The sequence below is a fragment of the Rhinichthys klamathensis genome, unplaced genomic scaffold, assembly GCF_029890125.1.
Source record: "Rhinichthys klamathensis goyatoka isolate OS25496 unplaced genomic scaffold, OSU_Roscu_1.1 h1tg000191l_1, whole genome shotgun sequence".
In the NCBI taxonomy this organism is placed as follows: Eukaryota; Metazoa; Chordata; class Actinopteri; order Cypriniformes; family Leuciscidae; genus Rhinichthys; species Rhinichthys klamathensis.
Genome location: NW_026606717.1, coordinates 3,581,768 through 3,604,106, shown reverse-complemented (window position 1 = coordinate 3,604,106; position 22,339 = coordinate 3,581,768). Strand labels below are relative to the sequence as shown.

Below are 22,339 nucleotides of genomic sequence, written 5' to 3'. Positions count from 1 at the left end.
TGACAAACAGCGACCAACACCGACAATCACTAGTTGTCTCTTTTTAGACATTCCATGACCCGACAAATGCCGATTGAACGTTCAAAGGTAGCGTCGACCAACAGCAAGTGGTCAAAACCAGACAAGCATGTCTGTTGGTGTTGGTTGGTGTCTGTCAGTGCGGAGTTCATTAGCGTTATACAAATCAAATTTTAGGACAGGAACTAACTTTTGTAGCATTTGAACTGCAGAGCATTTTTGGTGTTCTTTCAGTTTTTGGAATGTGAGAGCACAGCACCTCAATGTCATTTAAACACTGTTCTGCACACCTACATTCAGATATGTCAATCCTCAAAAACACTGTTATTATGGGCAATTAGGCGGGTTGTTTTTTGTGAGGACGTACTGGGGAACTTCAGTTTTTAAGTTAAATTGTTTTTTTTAAAAATGCCAAAGGCAAAGGATACTTGTATATCTTAAGCTTTCTTAAGCTTCATGTTTCTTCATTCCTTTCATCTTTCCCCCTCCTCAAAGCTCATCAAGCCCCATTCCCCTCCCAGAACCGCTGTTGTTAGGGTGTGGGTACGGCAGACTGTTTGTTACGGAATGTCTCAAAAAATGCCAACATGCCCTTCTTCACGCTGGGAGAGGCCATTTTGGAAGGTGTGTGTCCTTGGAGTCGGAGCGGGAAGCTGGAGCCGTCCATGGAGTTGGCTCGTTTGACTTTGGAGCCGGCCCGCCACATTTTGGGCCTCATAGGAGGAGTCTGCGCAACCAAACACTTCTGGTATTGGACCTGAAGGGGGCAGCAGACATTTAGAAATACTTAAGAAGACGTGATAGATTTTGCATTGAATTCTGTATCGATGCTATGAAACTATGACTTAAGTGTGGGATATTTTGTCATGGGTTGAAAGTCAAATAAATGTAGTATTGCCTCACCATGCATGCAGCCTGAACTGCCTCAGAGATGATCCCAGCATCGGGCTCACACCAGAACACATGGCACTCAAAGCGCTGGGTTCCAGCATCCACTATGACTGCAAAAGTGTGTGTGTCATGACCCACACCTAGGAAAGTTAAGTAACGTACTTGGCATTCCCAAAATGGGTCATCTCCATCCTGAAATAAAGCAAGAGGGGAAGTAAAGTGAAGAAAACCTACTACTCATACTATTACTGCAGTACATAGCGTATATACTATGAGAAGTATGCAAAGTGTCCTTATGCACATGCAGAGCATACTGCACTGGTCACTGTGTAGGCTACCCAAAAAATGAAGTGCACTTGACTTGACTTTCCATTTCATGTGTAATGAACTTTTCATGTGTGATCATTTATTTTAAACTCCCAAAAGTTGTCCCAAAAACTCACACAAATTTGAATGAAAAATACAAAACAAATTTACCTATAAAATGAGCATGAATTTATGAAGCTAGAGAGCACTTGATGAATTAAACATTGTTTGGTGACAGCAATGTAGCTTACTACTCTTTGAAACCCATTGTTGCATAACAAATACTGTTTCGCATGCAATAGAAAAATACCAACTGAAGAAACCCACATGTCTAAAACATATACAGTATCTCACAAAAATGAGTACACCCCTCACTTTTCAGCAACCATTTTAGTTAATCTGCTCAAGGGACAAAACTATAGAAATGAGACTTGGATATATTTTAGAGTAGTCAATGTGCTGCTTGTATAGCAGTATATATTTACTGTCCTCTGAAAATAACTCTCTAAGGATTTGAGAATTAGAGTTGTTGCTCTCCACAAAGATGGCCTAGGCTATAAGAAGATTGGTAACACCCTGAAACTGAGTTACAGTACAGTGGCCAGGGTCATACAGAGGTTTTCCAAGACGGGTTCCACTCGTAACAGGCTTTGCAAGGGTCAATCAAAGAAGTTGAGTCCTCGTGCTGTGCGTCAGGTGCAGAACTGGCTTCAAAAAACAGACGGATGATCGTGCCAGCATTGCTTTAGAGGTTGCAGAAGCGGAAGGTCGGCTTGTCAGTGCTCAGACCATACGCCACACACTGCAACAAGTCGGTTTGCATGGCCGTCGTCCCAGAAGGAAGCCTCTTCTGAAGCTGGCTTACAAGAAAGCCCGCAAACAGTTTTCTGAAGACAACCTGTCCAAAAGCATGAATTACAGGAACCATATCCTGTGGTCTGATGAGACTAAGATAAACTTGTTTGGCTCAGATGGTGTCCACATGTGTGGCGATGCCCTTGTGAGGAGTATCAAGAAAATTGTGTCTTGCCTACAGTCGAGCATGGCAGTGGTAGCATCATGGTCTGGGGCTGCATGAGTGCTGCTGGTACTGGGGAGCTTCATGGTTAAATGTCTCATTAAGGAAAACATGGATTCCAATATGTACTGTGACATTCTGAAGCAGAACATGATGCCCTCCCTTCAGAAACTGGGCCGAACGGCACGATAACGACCCCAAACACACCGCCAAGATGACAACTGCCTTGCTGAGGAAGCTGAAGGTGAAGGTGATGGAGTGGCAAAGTATTTCTCCAGACCTGAACCCTATTGAGCAGCTGTCGGGCGTCCTCAAGCAGAAGGTGGAGAAGTGTCATGTGTCTAACATCCAGCAGCTCCATGAAGTCATTATGAAGGAGTGGAAGAGGATCCCAGCAACAACCTGTGCAGCTCTGGTGAACTCCATGCTCAGGAGGATTTAGACAGTGCTAGATAACAATGGTGCTCACACAAAATATTGACACTTTGGACACAGTTTTGACATGTTCACTTAGGGTGTACTCACTTTTGTTGCCAGCTATTTTGACAATAATGCCTGTTTGTTGAGCTATTTCAGAGGACGGTAAATCTATACTACTGTACAAGCATCACACTGACTACTCTAAAATATATCCAAGTTTCATTTCTATAGTATTGTCCCTCGAGTAGATATACTAAAACGGTTGCCGAAATGTGAGGGGTGTACTGATTTTTGTGAGATACTGTATATAGGGGTGCAGCATCAAACATACTAATATAAAACTTGTGAACTGTTATTAAACATTAAGCAGTCCAACTCGTACAGTATGAAGTGCACAAGTATTCTATAGCATAGCCTGTTAGTATGCAAATGGAGTACAGTAAAAACCTCAATGTCAGTTAGTATATACTCTCACCTCTCCTCTCCATAAAGACAGAATTTTATCAGACACATGGATGACTATCGGCTCCCACTCATCTCTGTCTCTGGAGTGGATGATACTCTCAATAGCTCTGTTCAACACTTCCATTCCTGTCAGCATATACATGAAAAACACATTAACCACAAACCCATACAAAACATCCCTAGCAGGTCCCTGTGATTTTGCTAAGTAAGACATGTTCATGGATCAACATATTTTGTTGATCCTGGAACAACATTCATGTCCGAAAATGTAGTCTTAACCCTATCCCTACCCCTAAATCTAACCCTACCCATAAGTTATCCCTAAAAACAGAGGGAAATGACAGGTGAATAACACTGATGTAGAAGCACCTAACCCTGGTCGTAAGCCTAAACTTGACATAAACTGTAAACTTGTCCCTCAAATCTGATTGGTTGATTGGAATGTTGCTCCAGGATCAACAAAGGTGTTGATTCAGCTAAGAACATTTTGTACTTGGTGGAATCACATTCACTCAGGTGGTATACATGACTTTCTTTGATGTTTAAGCTAGGGTTCCACAATCCACACTATGCTGTACTCATATTTGACACTGAAAATGTTTTAAATGTGACATTTTAATTCAAACTCGAGAGCAGGAATACTTGCATTTGCCAAAAATGAAGTATTTGGCACTGAGGTTTAAGAGTATTTCAGAGATTATACAAAAAAATACCTTTCATTCCAGTGTAAAAGTGGTTTATTTGTGTAACGAGAGGTGTTCAGGGAAGAAGGAGGGGGGAACCGACAAACATTCAACATAAACTTTGATCCAAAAATAAACAAACACAAAAAGAAAGTAAAGCGTGAACTCCTCAAGGACGACAGCTGCATATAAACATAACAAAACACAACATAAAGTCCAGGCCTAGTCCTCTCTCGTCCTTCACTGTCATCACTCCTCCTTTTATCCTTGCGGAGCTCCTCAGTGGGACTCGAGACCGGTGTAGCGCAGGTGACGCTCATTAGCACTCGCGCCACCGGCCTCACTCCGTTCCCACGGCTCTCAGCCTGCTACAATTAGATATCTGAATGGCCCAAATCACACTCACCCATTGCTCTGGATACAGGCAGGTTTCCAATGTACTCCACCTCAAACTTCTGCACCCTCTGCCTCACTGATTCCAAGAAGTCAACTGGAAAGCACACATCAAACAGTCTCATGAAAGAATACGATTTGCAGTTGAGTCATCCTATCAATTTGCTTTAAAAGATGCCACTTTCTCAAAAAGGCAGTCGTTTTACCTTGGAGGGGCAAGTCCTCTGGGGAGATACTCTCCATGGTGAGAGAACGGGCCATAGAGGGCTGCTTCACCGCCTTCTCTGCCATGATCTGTGGAAACAGACCGATCCCAAACAAACCACCATCTTTGAAATATGGATGTTTTTGATCATGAAATGATATTAATGCTAATGTTAATGATGACAATAGATTTATCAGGATCATGTGATTTTACCTTGGAGCACATCTCATGCAGGGCAGATGCGATGGTCTTGGCCGGAGCATTGCAGCGGAACACGTGGCACTTGAGCATGCAGGTGTCTTTATCACTGGCCACAAAGGCAAAGTCCCTACGGATACCAGGAGAACGGAGTAAATACTCATCACAGTGACTTTAATGCTTATTCTAACAGCCTGAAACACTAAACATAATATCCACATTAAAATGTTATATATATATAATCAGTCACATGTAGTCATATATGGTCATGAAAAGAATGGTTAATGGTATTTTGTTTTAAAATAATTACATTTTTAGGTTACACTTTATTTCAATTAACCATTTTAGACATTCTACTAACTCCAAGTAACTATGCAACTACATGTCAACTACCAGTCATTAGAGTATAAGTAGATTTTAAGAATAAAGGTTAGGGATAGAATACGTTAACATGTACTTGCAAAGTTACTTAGTCAGTAGAATGTCTGTTGAGGGACCATCAAAATTCAGTGTTAGTAGATATTAAGTAGACAGTTTACTAATGACTGGCAGTTGACATAGTTGCAAAGTTACATAAAGTTCCTAAACGTAAGTTAGGGAGGAGCGAGCCCATCCAATCTTTCAATCAACAAACAGAGTATATAAGCAGCCGCTTACCTCTCCCTAGTATCAGCTGTTCCAGTATCCCTCCACCTCCCCAAACTCCACCTTCATCTTAGGTACCTTGCCTTTTAATTAACAGGTCCTACATTTAGCCACTGGGGGGTATATCAGAGCTCGAGTTGAAGCTGCTTCATCGAGCCCCTCTCCAGCGGACAGCAAGCCAAATAAGTTTAACCTAATATCTTAAAGATTTTATGGGCAAACGAACTCGTTAATTATTGTTAGGAAAATGTCTAAAGTGGACAGTCCACCACAGTGCTCACACACATTCACACTCTCACTTACACCTATGGACAATTTAGTGTCTCCAATTAAACTATGCTGTATGTTTTTGGATTGTGTGGGAAAACAGAGCACCCAGAAGAAACCAACACAGTTACAGGGCGAACATGCAAACTCCACACAGGAAGGCCTCCTGGCTCGAAACAGTAATATTGTGAAATATTATTAGTTACAATGTAAAATAAAATGTTTTCTATTTTCAGTGTCACGTGATCCTTCAGAAATCATTCTAATATGCTGATTTGCTGCTCAGGAAACATATATTATTATGATCAATGTAGAACATTTCTGTGGAAAGCATGATACAATCTCATGATGAATTGCGTTTGACTTGCCATAAGCATGCTGGATGGCCACAGTAGGAAGCAGCCCTTCTAAGAATAGGGCTAAAATAAAAATAGGACAAAAACCATTGCAAGCAGGAAATGACAACGGCCAGCTGGGTATTTACAAAGTGATGCTAAACCAACTCTAATCTCTCAACCTTAATTGTTCTTCACTAAATCTCTTCACATTAACCTTAGAAAGTCTCTCTTAGCTGACTGTTCGCGGCAATATCAGATGTCAATGTTCTATAAATACAATCGATCGGCATTTCTGGGCAGTATGATTTTCCAATTCTATATGCAATGCAACGGTTCAGGCCCTCTGATTCTTCAATACCTAAAGCTGCATGCTCTGGCTTCTTCAAAGAGAATGTTTTATTCATGAATATTACATTGGAGAAATGTAGAGCAGTGGTGCTTCATACGGCGTGCAGCTCAAGCTCGCACAGCATACTGATGCTTGTGAAATCCAGCACTCGTTCACTCTCAACTACATGTGAGTCAAACAGAATAACAGATGAGTTTGTCTGGTTAGAAAAGAGACAGATGGAAACCTTTATTGTGTGAATATAGAGTCATTGTAGCAGCCCCTGCAGATCTCAGTGATGAAAGAGCTCAGGGTTCCACTTTTACACTTAGTCAGGGTCTATTTTTGGATTTGCGATCTGAGCACATTTTCACAATATGAATAAGGCGTAAAGACGATGTCATTGGCACATGCCAACATGCTCTAGCGATTGTCCCATTACAAACTAATCTGTTTCCCCTATGTCCAAACAATTTTGACAAACCCCAAAATGTCATGAATACTGAGACTCTGATTGGTTCATCATTGAAGAATCATCTGCATTTATTGTTTGTTTGAACACAGGGGAGGGTATTTCTAAAACATGCGAAGCAAAGCAAACATTTAAATAAATGTATCATCGTCGGTTAATAAAAAAACCAACTTGTACACTTGTAATTTTATTATACTTTTTGCATTTAGTACAATTTGCACAACCTGAGATGCATGACAGTAAAGAAATGAAAGAAAACATGGCTACTGAGGAGCACAACTTCACAACATCACAAGACATCACTGTTTTCTAGGTCTCATTGAAAAAAGAAAACAAGTGCAGTTATTACCTGTCTCTGTTTTCACGAGTGGTGGTTTAAAAAAGAAAAAGGAAACAAAGGTTAATAATACGGTAGTTCAAATAATGCAAAAGAAGCGAGGAATATTTTAGCAAGATATAGACCCTTGTGAAAAAGAAGTACACTTCTGTTAGGACCACTATCGTCAAATACGATTGACAATTAGCATACAGTTTGGATTGTCGGTATGGTTCTGTTCTGGGCGAGGACTCCCTGCGCATCCATGCAGCCTAGCATGGATAAGAGCAGGGAGAGCAGCAAGAACCCCCCTTAGGGTAAACAGAACAGAACCAACATGAATGTATTGCAGATATCATTAATTAATAAAGATTTTAATGTACAACATAATTCAAGAATTTATTCTGATTCAAAGGGGAATCAGAATGCCAAATCCTGACTAGGCGAGAGGAGGAGCTGGGGATGGAGGAGGGTAATTAGCTCCTTAGAAACGCGATATCTGTTGATAATACTGAAGGAGCTTATACTGTATACAGTGATAGGCGTCGTATTCCTATAGGTAGACGTGGATCAGCTGAGTGTCAACTGATGCGAGCTTGACTAAAGTGACCTGCCAGAACTGACGCTATGCTTAATTTTAGCATACTTTTAAAAACAGTACTTATGACAGAAATAATATACTTTAAAAGAGCATACTGAATCATTTAAAATACATTAACTTTAAATGCAATATCGAATAACACTACAGTTAAAATTATAATCAAGTACTTTCCATGTTCTTTAGTATGTGAGTCAACACATCAAAATAAGTGTATTTAAAATGTATTTTAAAGTAAAACCCTTTAATTATCACAAAGTACTTAAACTTATTAAAAAAAACATTGTCATGAAAGTGTACTCTCTTTTTATTTCATTAATATTATATTATCTGCTTTATATTTTTACTTATTTACATTCAATACAATTAAGTGCACTTGTTTTTCACAAGGGGAGCTACTCTTCTCTCTCAGCGTAAGCCAGTCATTTTATAGTAATTTATAGTAATTTTTTATTTAGTAATTAAAGCTTTCAACAACACACAAACCAAAAACAAAAGCAACACAGTCCATGCAAAACATTTCCTATTATAGCTTGGATTGCAAATACTCATCATCAGTGGCTCTGCGTTTTACAGGAAAACCGAAACTCGAGCTACACTGGGCTTCACTAGGCGTAAATGAAAAAAAAGCACTCTGTGTTCAAAAACCTGCCACTGCCTGTCACTGAATGAGGAAATATGATGAACTGAAGGGCTGTACAGGCCATTTTTCATTTAGCAGGCTCATACATTTTCTGTAAAACTGTAGTGAATAGAGTCTCTGCAGAAATCCATATTTATTCTGTGTGATAGCATTGAAAAGGAGAAAAACTGAGGAATTTTAGACCCAGAAATAGAAGAACGGTACAGGTCAGTCTACCTGCCATTGTTGCAGCCCACCCCCCATACACGGATGTTGATTATGGGCTGACAATGGATGAGGCTGCGGTCCACAGGGTCCATTAGACTGAGAGTGTCCTTCTTGAGCACCATCATCATATCCTGACCCTGAGCACACACATACACACACACACACACGTATGCATTGAGTGGTTGCGACCTTCAGTAAGAGCTATGCTAACTGCGCTAACCTGAGGTGATTTAATAGAATTCCAAAAATATCGTAAAATAGCGTGTAAACCTTATGAAAATTGCTAATGGACAGACCAATATATATACTGTAACATTCAGCAGTATGTGGCAACAATGTGTTTTGCTATTAGAGGGCTAGCACGCTAGTACTGCTATTACGCCTGTCTGAATGAATTCAACGGACCTCCAAGGACATTGGTGGGCCCCAGCTAAGCACATCTCATCTATTCTAAGTCACTTGTGTATGAGTCCAGGCTGTTCTCACCTCTCCCCAGGCGCCAACTGCGTCCCGGCCCTCTGCTTTACTGTGAGAGAGCTGCTGGATGCAGTTGTTCACCGCCAGACTGCTCTTGCCAGGGGTCAGTTCTTCCTCTGGGATCTCAACCCAACCCAGAGAACGCACAGCAAAACACTGTAAGACAAATGAACAGATTCTCCTAACAGTACTTACTTCAGATCGATAATATATGACGCAAAATATGTTGACACTTGTTGCTAAATCCATTGGCATTAATAGTGAGTTGGATCTCCCTAATACTTCTGAGAAACCTTTCCACTCTTTGTATTAACATAAGTAAAAGAAAAAGTAAACAAAGGTAATAAGGTATATTGTGAGATTTAAAGTCACACTAGGTCACACAAGTAAAGTTGCAACTGTGAGAAATGTGCCCGGTTTCACAGACAAGGCTTAAGGCTAGTCCCAAACTAAATGTTTGCATGTTTGAGCTGTTTTAACTGAAAGCAACTTGCACTGACATATCTTAAAATATATCAGTGCCATTGTTTTGTTTTTTTCTAAGGCACGTTTTAAAAAGCTACTTAAATGTCTATTAAAGGACTATTCCTGGCTTAATCTAATTGTCTGTGATACCGGGCCATAAAGTTATAATTAAGAAGGGGGAAAAAATCACAAGAAATAAAGTCACAATTGCATTTAAAGTTACAGTGAAATATAGTGGCAATTGAGAGATACAGTAGTGGACAAAAGTGATGTCCGGTCTAGGAAAATTGACAGCTTCACCCTTTATTCAAATATATATATATATATATATATATATATATATATATAAATAAAACCTGTTAAATATTATGTTTGTGTTGTTGTGCTTGGAGTCAGTTGTTTTATTTTTGATAACTGATAACATTATGAAACATGCCAAATTGTGCAGACTTAATTGTTGGCCAGGATGTCATATAAAGAAATTATGAAAACATGCAAAAACAACTATATTAATTACTGATTGTTGTAGTCAATATATGCTTTTTTCATGTGAGATTTATATATATTATATATATATTACTTTTTTATTTGTATTTTTTTGCATAGTAAAATAGCTTGTAGCTTGTTGTTTGCCTTTTTTGCCAAATCATTTTTTCAGATAAACACCTCAACCAAGTTAAGCGTTTTGTTCTTCCCTCATATTTCAAATATTTAAACATATAAAATATTTTCGTCATATTTTTTAATGGTTTAATCAGACTTTGTAGGGTTATTAAAAACAAATATCCCATCCAGACATCACTTTTGGCTTCTACTGTAGTCACACAATTAAAATAAATAAAGTTGCCATTAAAAGAAATATTCACAATTGCAAGATAAAAAGTCACAACTAAATAGTCACAATCACAAGAAATAAAGTTATATTGTGATATTTAAAGTCTAAACTGTGAAATATAAAGTACCAAATGTAAACCATCTAGTCGCACAATTACAATAAATAAGGACACAATTACAAGAAAAGTAATTTAGTGATATTTATCAAAATAGTTTTATTTTAATCATTTAATTAGAAGGGGGCATTGCATACATTCGGCATGCAGTTCATGTTGACATTCTGGATAACATCCATTACAGTGATTACAGGTAGGATGTTTTATAGTGTCGTACCTCAGTGTTTCTGGCTTCTATCAAATATGACTCACAGTACACATATTATAAAGACAAGCCCCCTGAAGCATCCTGGGCTTTAGTTTAGTTTCATTTTTTTGTAATGTTTTGTACAGAGCATACATCTATGACCCTGCCTAGGATCATTTTACACAGACTCAATAAAGCTGTGTCTTAAAATTGCATCCCTTGTGCTTTTAGAGGTCATAGCCCTGCACCCCCACCTTCTACATGCACACGCACATATACACACTACTGAATCACTAAACATGCTCTGATTGATCCTCCTTTCCAACTCTGACCCTCAGTGGTTACCTCAGGATGTGCTTTCTCTTAAGTGTGATATATGTGGGTCACAGTGACTAACAGCAGAGAAAACAGTCATAAATTGTACATGTTGAACAGTATTAGGGCAGCACACAGCATGACTCTACCTTGGAGTCGGGATCCATGTTGGCACAGAAATACTCTTCCTGCCAGGAGGGCCTGAAGCAGAGCAAGAGAGCACATCATTATGATAATGACCCATAATTAAATACTGGGCTCATTTCAGCAGACAAAAATAAATAGGAATACAGATTAAGTCTTGAGATGCTGAACACTTATTATTTTCCTGTTTGGAGTTCTACTGAAAGCTCTAGAAAAGCCCATTTAGACCGCTGGGGTAGTTTGTCCTGTAAACAAGAAACAGCCCCTATAATTATCACTCTCAGCTTTGTCCAGAGCATTTTGAGCAAACTTCCTCCCTATAATAAACAGAGGTCCCGCAGAGGAAAATGATATAGAAAAGAGCTATAAAATAGAAAGTCCTTTATTGAGGACTTTGTCTCGGTAGACACCAAATAAATAATTCATTACACTAATTAATACATTAAAAATGGCAATCAATGGTATCTGAACTTAACATGCCAGAGTATAACTTTGCGCTCTGTTGTGTTATGCCGCCTCAAGGTGCTGACAATATATGTGAAGGTAATTGCATTCCCTGTAGTTGTCAACAATTCCCAAACAAGCAGCCAATCACAGCTCTCTGAACAAAGTCATTGGAAAGGTCAGTCAATGACAAACATGGCACTAAATAGGGGGATGTTCCAGCCTGTTACATAAATGTGTTTACAGTATTTTGTCCTTCACTGGCAAAGACCACGTTTTGCACTACAAAATGTGGAGAAACTCTTCTCAGCGTTCATAATTCCCCAGGTGAGTGCTCGCTTATGTTCAAGCATTAGCGTGACTGGGGCCTCATGGCCTGATATCAGAGTGTTTGGAGGTTAGCCAAAGTTAAAGTTTTACTCTCCGTCCCACAGTCGTAAAGGCCAAACCTGACTGGCTGTCTAAAGCAGAGCCTCTTTCAGCGGAGAAGACGTCTGTTCAGGTAATACCATCTTCAGTTAGAGGAATGTGTTTGTTCAATTAGATGTCTACAGGCTTCAATAGTGGGCTAAACAAATGAGGGAACGAATGGAAAGAAAAGGTGCTTTTTCATCTCCAGAGCACCAGAAGGAGAATTTGGCTTAACTTGTATGTGTGTGTTTGGCTGCTAAGCTGTGCCAGAGTTTCATTTGCATCAAGAATGCAAATTGACACAGTCCATGAGTAATGTGTTACTACACCCAACACATTAAAACAATCGCGATAAATTAGGTGAAGACACCTTTTTAACTCTTAAACACATACCTCGGGTCTTAAGTGACCTGGGACGTTGTTTAATACCCTCCCCACTCATTAGATTTTTTTTTTTAATTTAGACATCAACCTAAACTTCTTATTATTAGTCTTTGATCTATTCATTATAAACAATATAATAATACATTTTTTAAATGAAAATGTCTAATTAAATCTAATTGATAGTCTGTAAATGTGTATAGGGTAGCTAGTGACCCGAGGTATGTAATAGTGTAAGTATCAACCCTTACAAGTTCCAAAAGGTAATGAAATACTCTTTATTTTATTCTTTTGTAATTGTTGTTAAAATATCAGGACAGTTTTATACTATTGCGCTAGTTAGAGATCCATTTGTGTTAGATATAGATCCGGGTCGATGATTGGCAAAACATGTATTTAAGGGTTAACAAAAATTTTTGTGGCTTGGTGAATGTCTTCTCGGGGAGACATGTTCCTAATGAGTTTTATCAAATGTGTGCACATAAATGGAAATTGTTTATTGCACTGCGCTATGGAATACTTGATTAAAAAACATGGCGTGGTGTGATTAAAAAAACGGACTGATAAACTATATAACTGGCCAGAGGGAAACGATATAGCTTAGACGTTTCTCTTTCATACTTCCATTTTTTTCTAATTTAAGTTTGAACTTTGACTCAGATGTTTCTCCTCAAATTCCTTAGGAGACATAAAAATGGACATGAATGAGACAGTTAGCATATAATAACAATAATTACTGGTGTATTTTTTTCACAAGAAAAATCTGAGAAGCAGGAGATTTTATTAAAAAAACTGCTCTCGATTTACTTTCATTGCTGTCTGAGAAACAACTGAGATTTTTTATAAGATCTCATTAGTGATTTTCTTTTACTACAGGCTATCAAAAAAAGGTGTCTGGGACAAAGATAGTGAAAATTTTTTTTTGTCAAGTTGCTGTGTAATAAGTGGAATATTATACCATCAGCCAGTCATTATTCTGGAACAACATTTCAGTCAAACAACCCCTTGTATCGAACCTGGAAGATTCCTAACCTTAAAATTATAGGGGAATAGCTGATAACAAGCCTATTATCCCAATCCTAATGAAATAATTTTATTTCAACAAGGATGTTCCAAGAACATCCAAGAGCATCTCCAACTTGGTTACATCATATTGAGCTACACACACTTTGGTTTGCATGTTTTAATGTCTAGTTTCATAGAAACATCTGTAGCCTTTCCTCAGCAGTACGACCACCAGCGCATGTGTGCTTCCCTCACCTTTCGCTCAGCGAGGGTAGCGGGTTTTCAGTCAATCTTCCTCTTGAATCCCGCCTACCATCCACTGCAGTCTGAAGACATCAAGAGTGGAGATGTGATGGCTGACAGAAACACACACAGAGCCACACACACACACAGATCAGAGTATCTCACCTTGATCTGGCTGGCAGTGATGCCGTTAATGGTGTTTTGTTCCTCCTCTGCGCTGTAGGAGGGATGCTGCCACTGAGTGGTGCCCGTGGGCACGTGCCAGTAATAGGTGCCAGTGCTGTCACGTATAGTGCGCCATCCTGGAGGCAGATCCGAATCCAGCTCCAGACTCTGATCATTCCAGATGTTATCTGCAAAGAGAATGGATTACTGGATTAATCCGTACCTGAAATAAAATGTTATAAACATTTCACATGCTAGTTTGAGGGCAGCATGCAAGATTCTTGTAAATGTGCCATGTTACAATTCCCAAACACAGAGCAAGCAGCCCTCACACACACACACACACACACACACACACACACACACACACGCACTGGGGTGAGGTCACTGCAGTGATGGGCTCAGATACTCATGAGAGACAGACCAGGCCCTAATCTGCCCACATGACACAGCCTAAAATGAGGTCAAATCTAAAAGCAGCTCTGTCTTATTAAAAAAGAGCTGGACTAATGTTCATTTGTATTATATCTTACTCTATCACCCTGTCCCTTTAACACAAACGTTTCCCATATGTAACTTCTGTATCTGTTATCGGATGTTATCATGGCATGCTTTTTTATTGATTTTAATATTATTCAAATTGTATTTATTATTTGGTAACACTTTACAATAAGGTTTCATGTGTTATTAGTTCACATGAACTAACGATAAACAATACACATACAGGGTTTATTAATCTTAGGTAATGTCACTTTCAACATTTACTAATACATTATTAAAATCAAAAGTTGTATCTGTTAACATTAGTTAATGCACTGTAAACTAACATGAACAAACAATGAACAATTAGATTAGATTTTATGAGATTATTAATTCGATTATTAACTAATAGCAGCAAAGGTTAATAGATGCTGTAAAAATATATTGTTCAAAGTTAGTTCATGTTAACTAATGCATGAACTAATGTAAACAAATGAGACCTTATTGTAAAGTGTTACAGATTATTTTTGTTAATCTACATTTTGTTATTTTGTTAATAAACCTATATAAACCCTTTACATGTAGAACTCAGCAAAAACACACATTTTCACAGAATTGGAATCACTGTCATTTGCAAAGGTGGGCACATTGCTTGCCACCTTTTATTTTATTAAATAGTATTAAATAATTGTATTATGTTTTCAGCTAACAATAAGTGTCTAGTATCTGTCACACTCACGCAGTTTTGCTTGTTCTTAGTTTCTGTTTTCTTGGACTTTCAGTTTGTGTTCATCAGTCACATGTATGTCTTTGTCTTAGTTTCCCGCCAGTCATCAGTTGTCATGGACACTCATTAGATCATCACACCTGTTCGTTATCATCTCATCATCATCACGTGTAAAGGTAACTAAAATAATTAAATGAATATGACCTAAACAACATAAAATGTAACACTAAAGACCCTAATCTACATAAATAGCAAAAAAAACAAAACGATGTAAATAAAATATAATCAGATGTGAATGTGATGCATCGTGTAGGGACCTCAAGGAATGTCCTTGTGTTGTTTTTCACTGTAAAATATAAGGCGACTAACAAAAAAACCCCTAAATTTAACAATATTTTACTGTAAATGTATTTTCATTTTGAATATTACACAATTTAATACATTTTATAAACGATATAGTAATTCATAAACCAAACATGTTACAGTACTGTTAGAACCAATGGGCAGGTTTTAACTTTAGCATTTTCATATTTTTTTCTTGGTAAAATGCCAGCATTTTTACAGTGTTTATGTGTGTCAAAGTCAACCCGTCACGTCTCTGATTTAGTGCCTCAGACAAAGGCATAGGGCTACTGGCAGAACAGCAAGCAGGAAAGAGCAGCTCTGTCTGCTGAATTATATGTGCCTGGATTTATCTCTAGCCTGAGAGAATCATTTAACACAATGCATCTGGAGAGCCCTGTCCACTCTCACAAAAAACACGACGCGGGAGGCTGGAGGGGACGTTTGGGGAGAAAACAAGACTGTAAGCGTGTGTGCGTGGTGCTAGAACTGGGTCAGTAGTGACACGAGATTGCCTGGGCAACGGGTATAAGAGTTGCCTCTGACACACAGTCTCATAGTGACATTTCACAAATGACATTTGCACATACATTTAAAATGTTGATTTGTTGAGGAAGCCCCTATTTATATACACTAGTCAGAATAGATTTTTACACACATCATTACGAGTGTTTGGTATATAAGGATTTCTTGTGAGCTGTGCTTGACATTAGATATTGGACCTTTTTTACCCACATTATGCTGAACAGCTGATCTGTGAGCTCTCAGCATGCATTGCAACATGAATAAATTATGCAGATAGCGCTACAGGCTTATTGTTTTGTTGTTTGCTGACTTTATTTATGCAACTGTTGTTGTTTTTATCCTCACAGTTCGTTACTTGTTTGTATTTGTGTAGTTATATTAAGAGCTTATCTTTTTTTTTACAATGCACACAATTATGATTTTATCGTATATGTAAAAAGTTACATTTTAGAACCTTTGAAGTCCAAACATTGATTATGTACCACATTAGTGTCTTCCTAAACTTACAAAAATGTAATGCATATCTACCTTTTTTATATTCTTTCTGAAAAAAATGATGCATTTGTTTAAAAATACATAAACTCAAAAATGACTGACCGCAAACAACTGAACGGTAGTGTATTTTTTCTGAGAGTGTGTGAAGAGGAGAAGATGTGCTTTCACTTAGCTTTGCTTTCAACAGATTTCTGAGCTTGGAGAGTCCTGTTAAAGGCACATTAATCTTACAACACAAAGGACTGTGGGTTTAACCTCTAAACCAACACCTCAAATCTGCTTCAGTCCAATTAAACTTTTAAACGTCCTGAGGCTTACTAGATGACCATTTTTACACTCATAAGCTGATTTATGTAATGGCTTGGACCGTTGTCGGGGTTCGTACAGATTTTTTCGAGTGAAATTCAAGTCGTTTTCCAGCGTTTTCAAGCAGTGGCAGCATATAAACGTCTTTGTGAATGTTTGTGTGTCTGCGGCCCTCCCAAGAGATCATCAATCATGTCCAGATCGAACTCCTCTTTTTCACGAGCCACCCCTCGCCTCCGCTCCTGACAGGCCATAATAATCGCACTGTGTTACCATGACATTTTTAGTGTTTTGGGCTGGCTAGCTGTGCTGTCAGCTGAAATACAACACAGGCAGAAAAAGGCTGAAGGAAGAATAAAGGTTATTCTCAGTCTAATTCTGGTCCCCATTCGGTGCACGAACTGATGTCTTCTTACTGTCTGTGTTTGGAGCTGAAGGCAGTTTTAATAAAAGTGCAATGAGTGGATGCATGCTGAAACACAGATGCCTCATTGGTTATCACTTGTTTCAGGCTCAGGGGCAGGTAGATGAATGTTAATGGATATTACAAGAAGAAATAAGTTGCTAATATACAACTGTTATTCTACCTGCAGCATAATGTACACACATTATATTACATGATACATCATGCAATACTGTCTGCAGACATACGAATCTCAAATGCAAGTCTGTGGTTTCAAGAAACAGTGTGGGTTATGAACTCTTAAGGGTATTGGGGAGCAGCTACAGTGAGACACGGCATCACTTCCTGTAATTGTGGTATCACAGCTTTTCGCACGTAGGTGGTGCCGCAGTTCCCATCACGCACCCACTAACAACTTCAAGGCTATGTCCTGAGGATGAAGCGATAACAACAGATTGGGGGGTGGAGGGGTTGAGAAGAGGATGTTTGTGAATTATTGATGATCTCCTGAGAAAACCTGCACTGCCTGATCAGTCCCTATAAGAAACAGTTATATAATGATTGTGTCAAATTGTGTCCAATTTGGTGCAAGAAAACCTCACTGTTAGTGGCACCATGTTGACAAAGTCTGATAATAATACATGTTCATTACTTGGCACTCTGCATCTCAGAGTTTAATGTTCGAGTACATTTCCTGAAGAGTGCTTGCCTGCGCACAATGCTAGTTCTGGGTGGTTGCCAGGCCATTGCTATACAGTCTGAACAGTTTAAAGCATATTGCTATCATGTTATGCAGTTGCTAGGGTGTTCTAGGTGATTGCTAGGGTGTTGCAAAGTGGCTGCTTACAAAAATGGTCTTATTTTCTCTATGGTATGCATAAAGTCTTAGAAAAGTAATAGCACCTCCTCAATAAGACATGAGTTGGCGTTAAACCTGTTTAAGCAATATTAACACTGATACTTGCAATTCAAGCACCACAAATGTTTGAAATTATTCCATAAAACTACTTGAATAGTAAACAGGACACATAACTCGACACCCAGATACATTTGAGAGTAACCACAGGCAACTAAAGAGTCTAAAAAACAATATGTTTGAATTGTGCCTTTTACCAGAGAGCTCTCATGTGGCCAATCAGAACTGACCACTCCTGACTCCCATGAGCCACTGAAACAACTGTAATAAAAGGCACTGATTGCAATCAATAGATTTTTCGCCTTCCAATTCAACCACTTTCAAAGTAAAGCTGAAGTATGAGGTAAAGAACACTGACACGAATTTACAATAGAGAGAGAGAGAGAGAGAGAGAGAGAGAGAGAGAGAGAGAGAGAGAGAGAGAGAGAGAGAGAGAGAGAGAGAGAGAGAGAGAGAGAGAGAGAGAGAGAGAGAGAGAGAGAGAGAGAGAGCCGTAAAGTGTTTACTCTACTCTTAACCCTTGGTTAGGGTTGCTGTCACCCTGGGTTATAACCCTTCTACACTACAGGCTTAAGATGCAACACATTACCAAAAACATAATTTTTGGGGGGCAAAATTGGTCCATTGTGTAATGTCAATTCTGTATAGAAATGTATGAAGCACATCTCACACAGAAGTCAGTTAAACCAAGAAGCTTTCTATTGGTCATCATGGCAATTTAGGCTATGTTTACACGGAAACGATCTAAAGAGAAAACGCAAAAGTGGCGTTGCGTTATCACTTTTTATTCTGCGTTTAGACGCGCGTTATGGTTGGGAAATCCGCGTGCATATGGTGACGCAAAAGTGTGTGAAATTCGATGTAGTATGCACTCCAGGCGGCTAGGTGGCAATGTGAAGCACTGCCACACAACAACACCAATATCTTAGAATATTAGAAGGTCCGACGTATGTAAATAATCTGACATGTTGTTATTTTCCTGTACTAGCGCATGCATGTGGCGTAAACGCGTACGCGACGAGAGCCACCGTGAGCAGATTTGCATTTTTACCGTTTAGACGGGAACGCGACGGTGGAGCGTTTTTAAGATTTCCACTCTGGAGGGTGGTTTCACTTTTTTGCGTTTTTAAGTCCCCAAAACGCCGTTGCCGTGTAAACGAAAGGCACATCCGATAAAATATTTTTACGTTTTCACCTGGAATCGTTCTCGTGTAAACGGGGCCTTAGTTTTTCTGTGTTCTGTTCCTGTTTCCTTTGTTCCCCACTTCCCCGCTCCTCATTTGTTACCATGGCTACTGATTTAGTTGCACACCTGTTTCTAGTCCTCTTAGTTTGTCCTGTGTATATACAGCCATCAGTTTGTTTTTTTCTGCTTTCATGTCGGAAAAGTCTCTTTCAAACCAAGCAACTTTCTGTTGGTCAGTGTGGTGAATCCACGTGGACAAACTTGTAATCATTACAAAATAATTTACCAGCATGCAAAATTCCCGACTGCATGGATTCCTACTGAAATTACTGAATTTTGAATTTCATATCATACCTTTAGCCCAGCTTTTGTGGTACCAAACAACACAGTGCTAACGCTGTATTAGCATTAGCACTGTATTAGCAGTTGCATTGCTACGCAAAAACACTTGTTTAATAACCAATTATAAACTGGTTTTAAAAACCCAAGAGGCACTATTGGAAGAAAAAGGGAGAGCCAAGAAACGGACAAAGCTCCAATATGTCCAGTTTTGAAATCTGTCAGGACAAATGAGAGAAAGAGAGAAGCAGAAAGAGAGAATTGTAGCTACATCTGGGGGGAAAATAATCCCAATGGCGTTATGTCAGTGGTCAGATAATCCCAATTCAGTTATGTCCGTGTGAGGTCAGACAGGGAAGATTAAGACTAGAGGTGGATCTAAAAATCCATCTGGGACTTAATCCTTGGGTCTTCAATAAATCAAGAAGCAAGACACGGCATTTTATTTTGGACGCCCTTATGAAGACATCCGCACATGGAGGCAGGCAGCATTTCAGTAAATGAAAGTACAACAAAATTGATTAAGTATAGAAAATTTGCAGCAAATGCAATCGATTCCTGCACATCTACGGGAGCTCCTGCCATCAGCGTTCACTCAGCACCATTCGGCATTGTGCCTAAGTGCCTTAGTGTCCATGCCTTTGCCTTTGGAGAAGCTATTCCATCATTCAATGTCTCTCGTACAGAGACAACAGACAAACATTCATTCTCACACACACCTCCTCTCTGTGTGTTTAACAGAAGTTATTTTAAGAGTGATGACGTGGGTAGGACGCGGTGAGGACAGTTTCTCCCTTTGTACAGATACTGGGTATTTGATGCATAATGTGTCCTTTTTATTATAAACATCACGGTTTTAGGTTCAAATTAATATGAGTCTATAAAACAAAGTGTATATTTTGGGTCCGCTGATATTTTAGGTGTACATTTCAGGCTTACCATTATAATCAACTTTTTTCCTTCAGCGGTTCATTTTAAATGGTCCTGTGATGTGACATTATTTTGTTGTTGTTGTGACATATTCCATGTAGTCTCTGAATAAATAATTTTTACATAGACATGTCAATAATATTTTCATCAATAGAGTTTTAGATTGAGTTTTAGCATGTCACACCACAGGACATCAACTTTTTTTCAACTGCACACTTTTGGAAGCAACTTTTAGCATCACGGACGGCACACTAGGTACGTTGTTTTGATTATAATAGTTAAATGTATCACCTTTGGCACTACCTCAGGAGGCTGCAACAATTATTAATAAACAAGTATTTTCAGTTGGAGCTCTTTGTATAAATCATTCAAAATGATTCCACTCCAAAGTGTAACAATATCAAGCTCTACCACATAAACTCATGAATGGAAAGTTTACTGGTGGTCTATATAATGCTTCATGTTGTGTGGGAAAATTATGCTGCCGTGTTTCCATAATCTAATCCTCCAACAGATGCATAATCCCAACAAAACCGCACAGGTGACATTGTCCATGAACGCTTGTACGCCTGGCCCTCAACAATATCAACAGGCAAACCTCTCAATTTCAACTTTTTTAGATTGTGTTGGCCTCGAGTGTGAAAACCAATCGATGCAAAACTCCGTGTAATTAATTCCAGCGAAATTAAGTCCGTTTGACTAAACGCCTCAAAAACAGGGTCTTTAAAAAGTCGGGTGGGTCTAGTATGACACAGCACCTGTAGGCTAGTTAAAGTCATAAGTGAGCGGCGGCGCGTGTGAACAACAGACAATGTCTGCAGATGAAGAGAAACTCTTCTGCTCACTTCGACACCTAAGTAGTAGAGAGTGCACTAAGCAGAGAGAGAACAAAGAGGAGGGGAAAGTGTAGATGCATCCGTGTACCTACCGTCATAGTTGACGATGATGATGGCGAGCATGTAATCCTTGCCCAGCATGGTGTCTTCCCGAAAGTCCCCTGTGGTTAGTTCAGATACATTCCAGTTCAAAGCGTCCCAACACCACCAACAAACTCTGCAGCACACACTCACACACAGGGTGACCACTGCACTCAGAGATACTCTCACATGCCAAAAGGATTAAAACCCACACTCCTCTTTTCCTCTCTCCGTCTATCCCCTCTTTTATTTCCCCCTCAGGTAATTTCACTGCTGTCTAATCAACCTCATCTTTGTCTTGTTGCCTAATGCTGCTCTTCTGTTCTCTTCCCTATTCTGTTCACTGTCGTTCCGTCAAGCTGAGAGTGATGCTGTTTGTGAGATTGCCTCTCTCTCTCTCTCTCTCTCTCTCTCTCTCTCTCTCTCTCTCTCTCTCTCTCTCTCTCTCTCTCTCAGTGTGTGTGTGTGTCTCTGTGGATTCTGTAATTCAGTAATGCCTGCAGCTATTCCCCCTCCTTCGCCCCCCTTCCCATCCCTGTCTCGCTGGCTCTCTTTGCCCCCCTAAGCTCATGGTGGTGCCTTAAGGATGGCTGAACATAGCTGAAAATAATGTAGGTGTAAATAAATATTATAAATGGAGAAGATGTATACGGAAATATAGGCTATATACAGCAAAAAGGGTTGAAGTATTTTTTTTCTTCATTAATCAAACAGGGCACAAACTGTGACGTGTGTTCCTGAGAAGAATTAGTGTCTCCAATCTGTTCCACACCATGAGGCAGAGAATCACCATCTGTAATGTGAAGAGTGCAACAAATTCTCATTTTTGACACTGGTTAACTTTCTGTACATTTAAAAGCCCTTTATGTATTGTTTCATTATCAAAATATGCTATTAGAGTTTATGTTATTGTTTTATGAGAGGAATGTTTTATTAATTTGTAATCTAACAGCTTCATTGGACTTCATAAAACGTTTCTGGGAAACATCTTAAGATGTGATTTAATGAGATTAGCTAGCTAATGTTACTAAATACCGAGCGCGTGTTATAAACACAATAATATAAACATATGACCCGCACATGAAATATTCTTTAAGAAATGGTCGTGGTCAGTAAAGAGCTGTGGGGTGTAAAGGTTTGTGGTTTGCTTTGTGTTGGTCCACCTTAATTCCTCC

General features: G+C 39.1%; 1 protein-coding gene across 1 annotated transcript; it reads right to left on the bottom strand.

The window, feature by feature from the left end:
* Positions 1-269: 269 nt before the first annotated feature.
* Positions 270-21,582, bottom strand: apbb3 (amyloid beta (A4) precursor protein-binding, family B, member 3). Its single transcript, XM_056262129.1, has 12 exons — positions 21,176-21,582; positions 13,599-13,786; positions 13,446-13,516; positions 10,955-11,006; positions 8,898-9,044; positions 8,421-8,548; positions 4,613-4,727; positions 4,401-4,488; positions 4,208-4,291; positions 3,129-3,244; positions 922-1,101; positions 270-775 (listed from the first exon to the last, which is right to left on the bottom strand). The coding sequence occupies exons 1-12, from the start codon at positions 21,222-21,224 to the stop codon at positions 551-553; spliced, it is 1,443 nt and encodes a 480-aa protein (XP_056118104.1). The 5' UTR covers positions 21,225-21,582; the 3' UTR covers positions 270-550.
* Between the last annotated feature and the right edge of the window lie 757 nt (positions 21,583-22,339).

Bases quoted from the DNA above. Each gene is read 5' to 3' on its own strand.
- apbb3 (XM_056262129.1), bottom strand. From the start codon at position 21,224: ATGCTGGGCAAGGATTACATGCTCGCCATCATCATCGTCAACTATGAC. The intron at 8,549-8,897 runs GTGAGAACAGCC...GTGTGTGCTCAG, and splicing joins CAGTTGGCGCCTGGGGAGAG to GGTCAGGATATGATGATGGT. The intron at 4,489-4,612 runs GTAAAATCACAT...CTGTTTCCACAG, and splicing joins TGCATGAGATGTGCTCCAAG to ATCATGGCAGAGAAGGCGGT.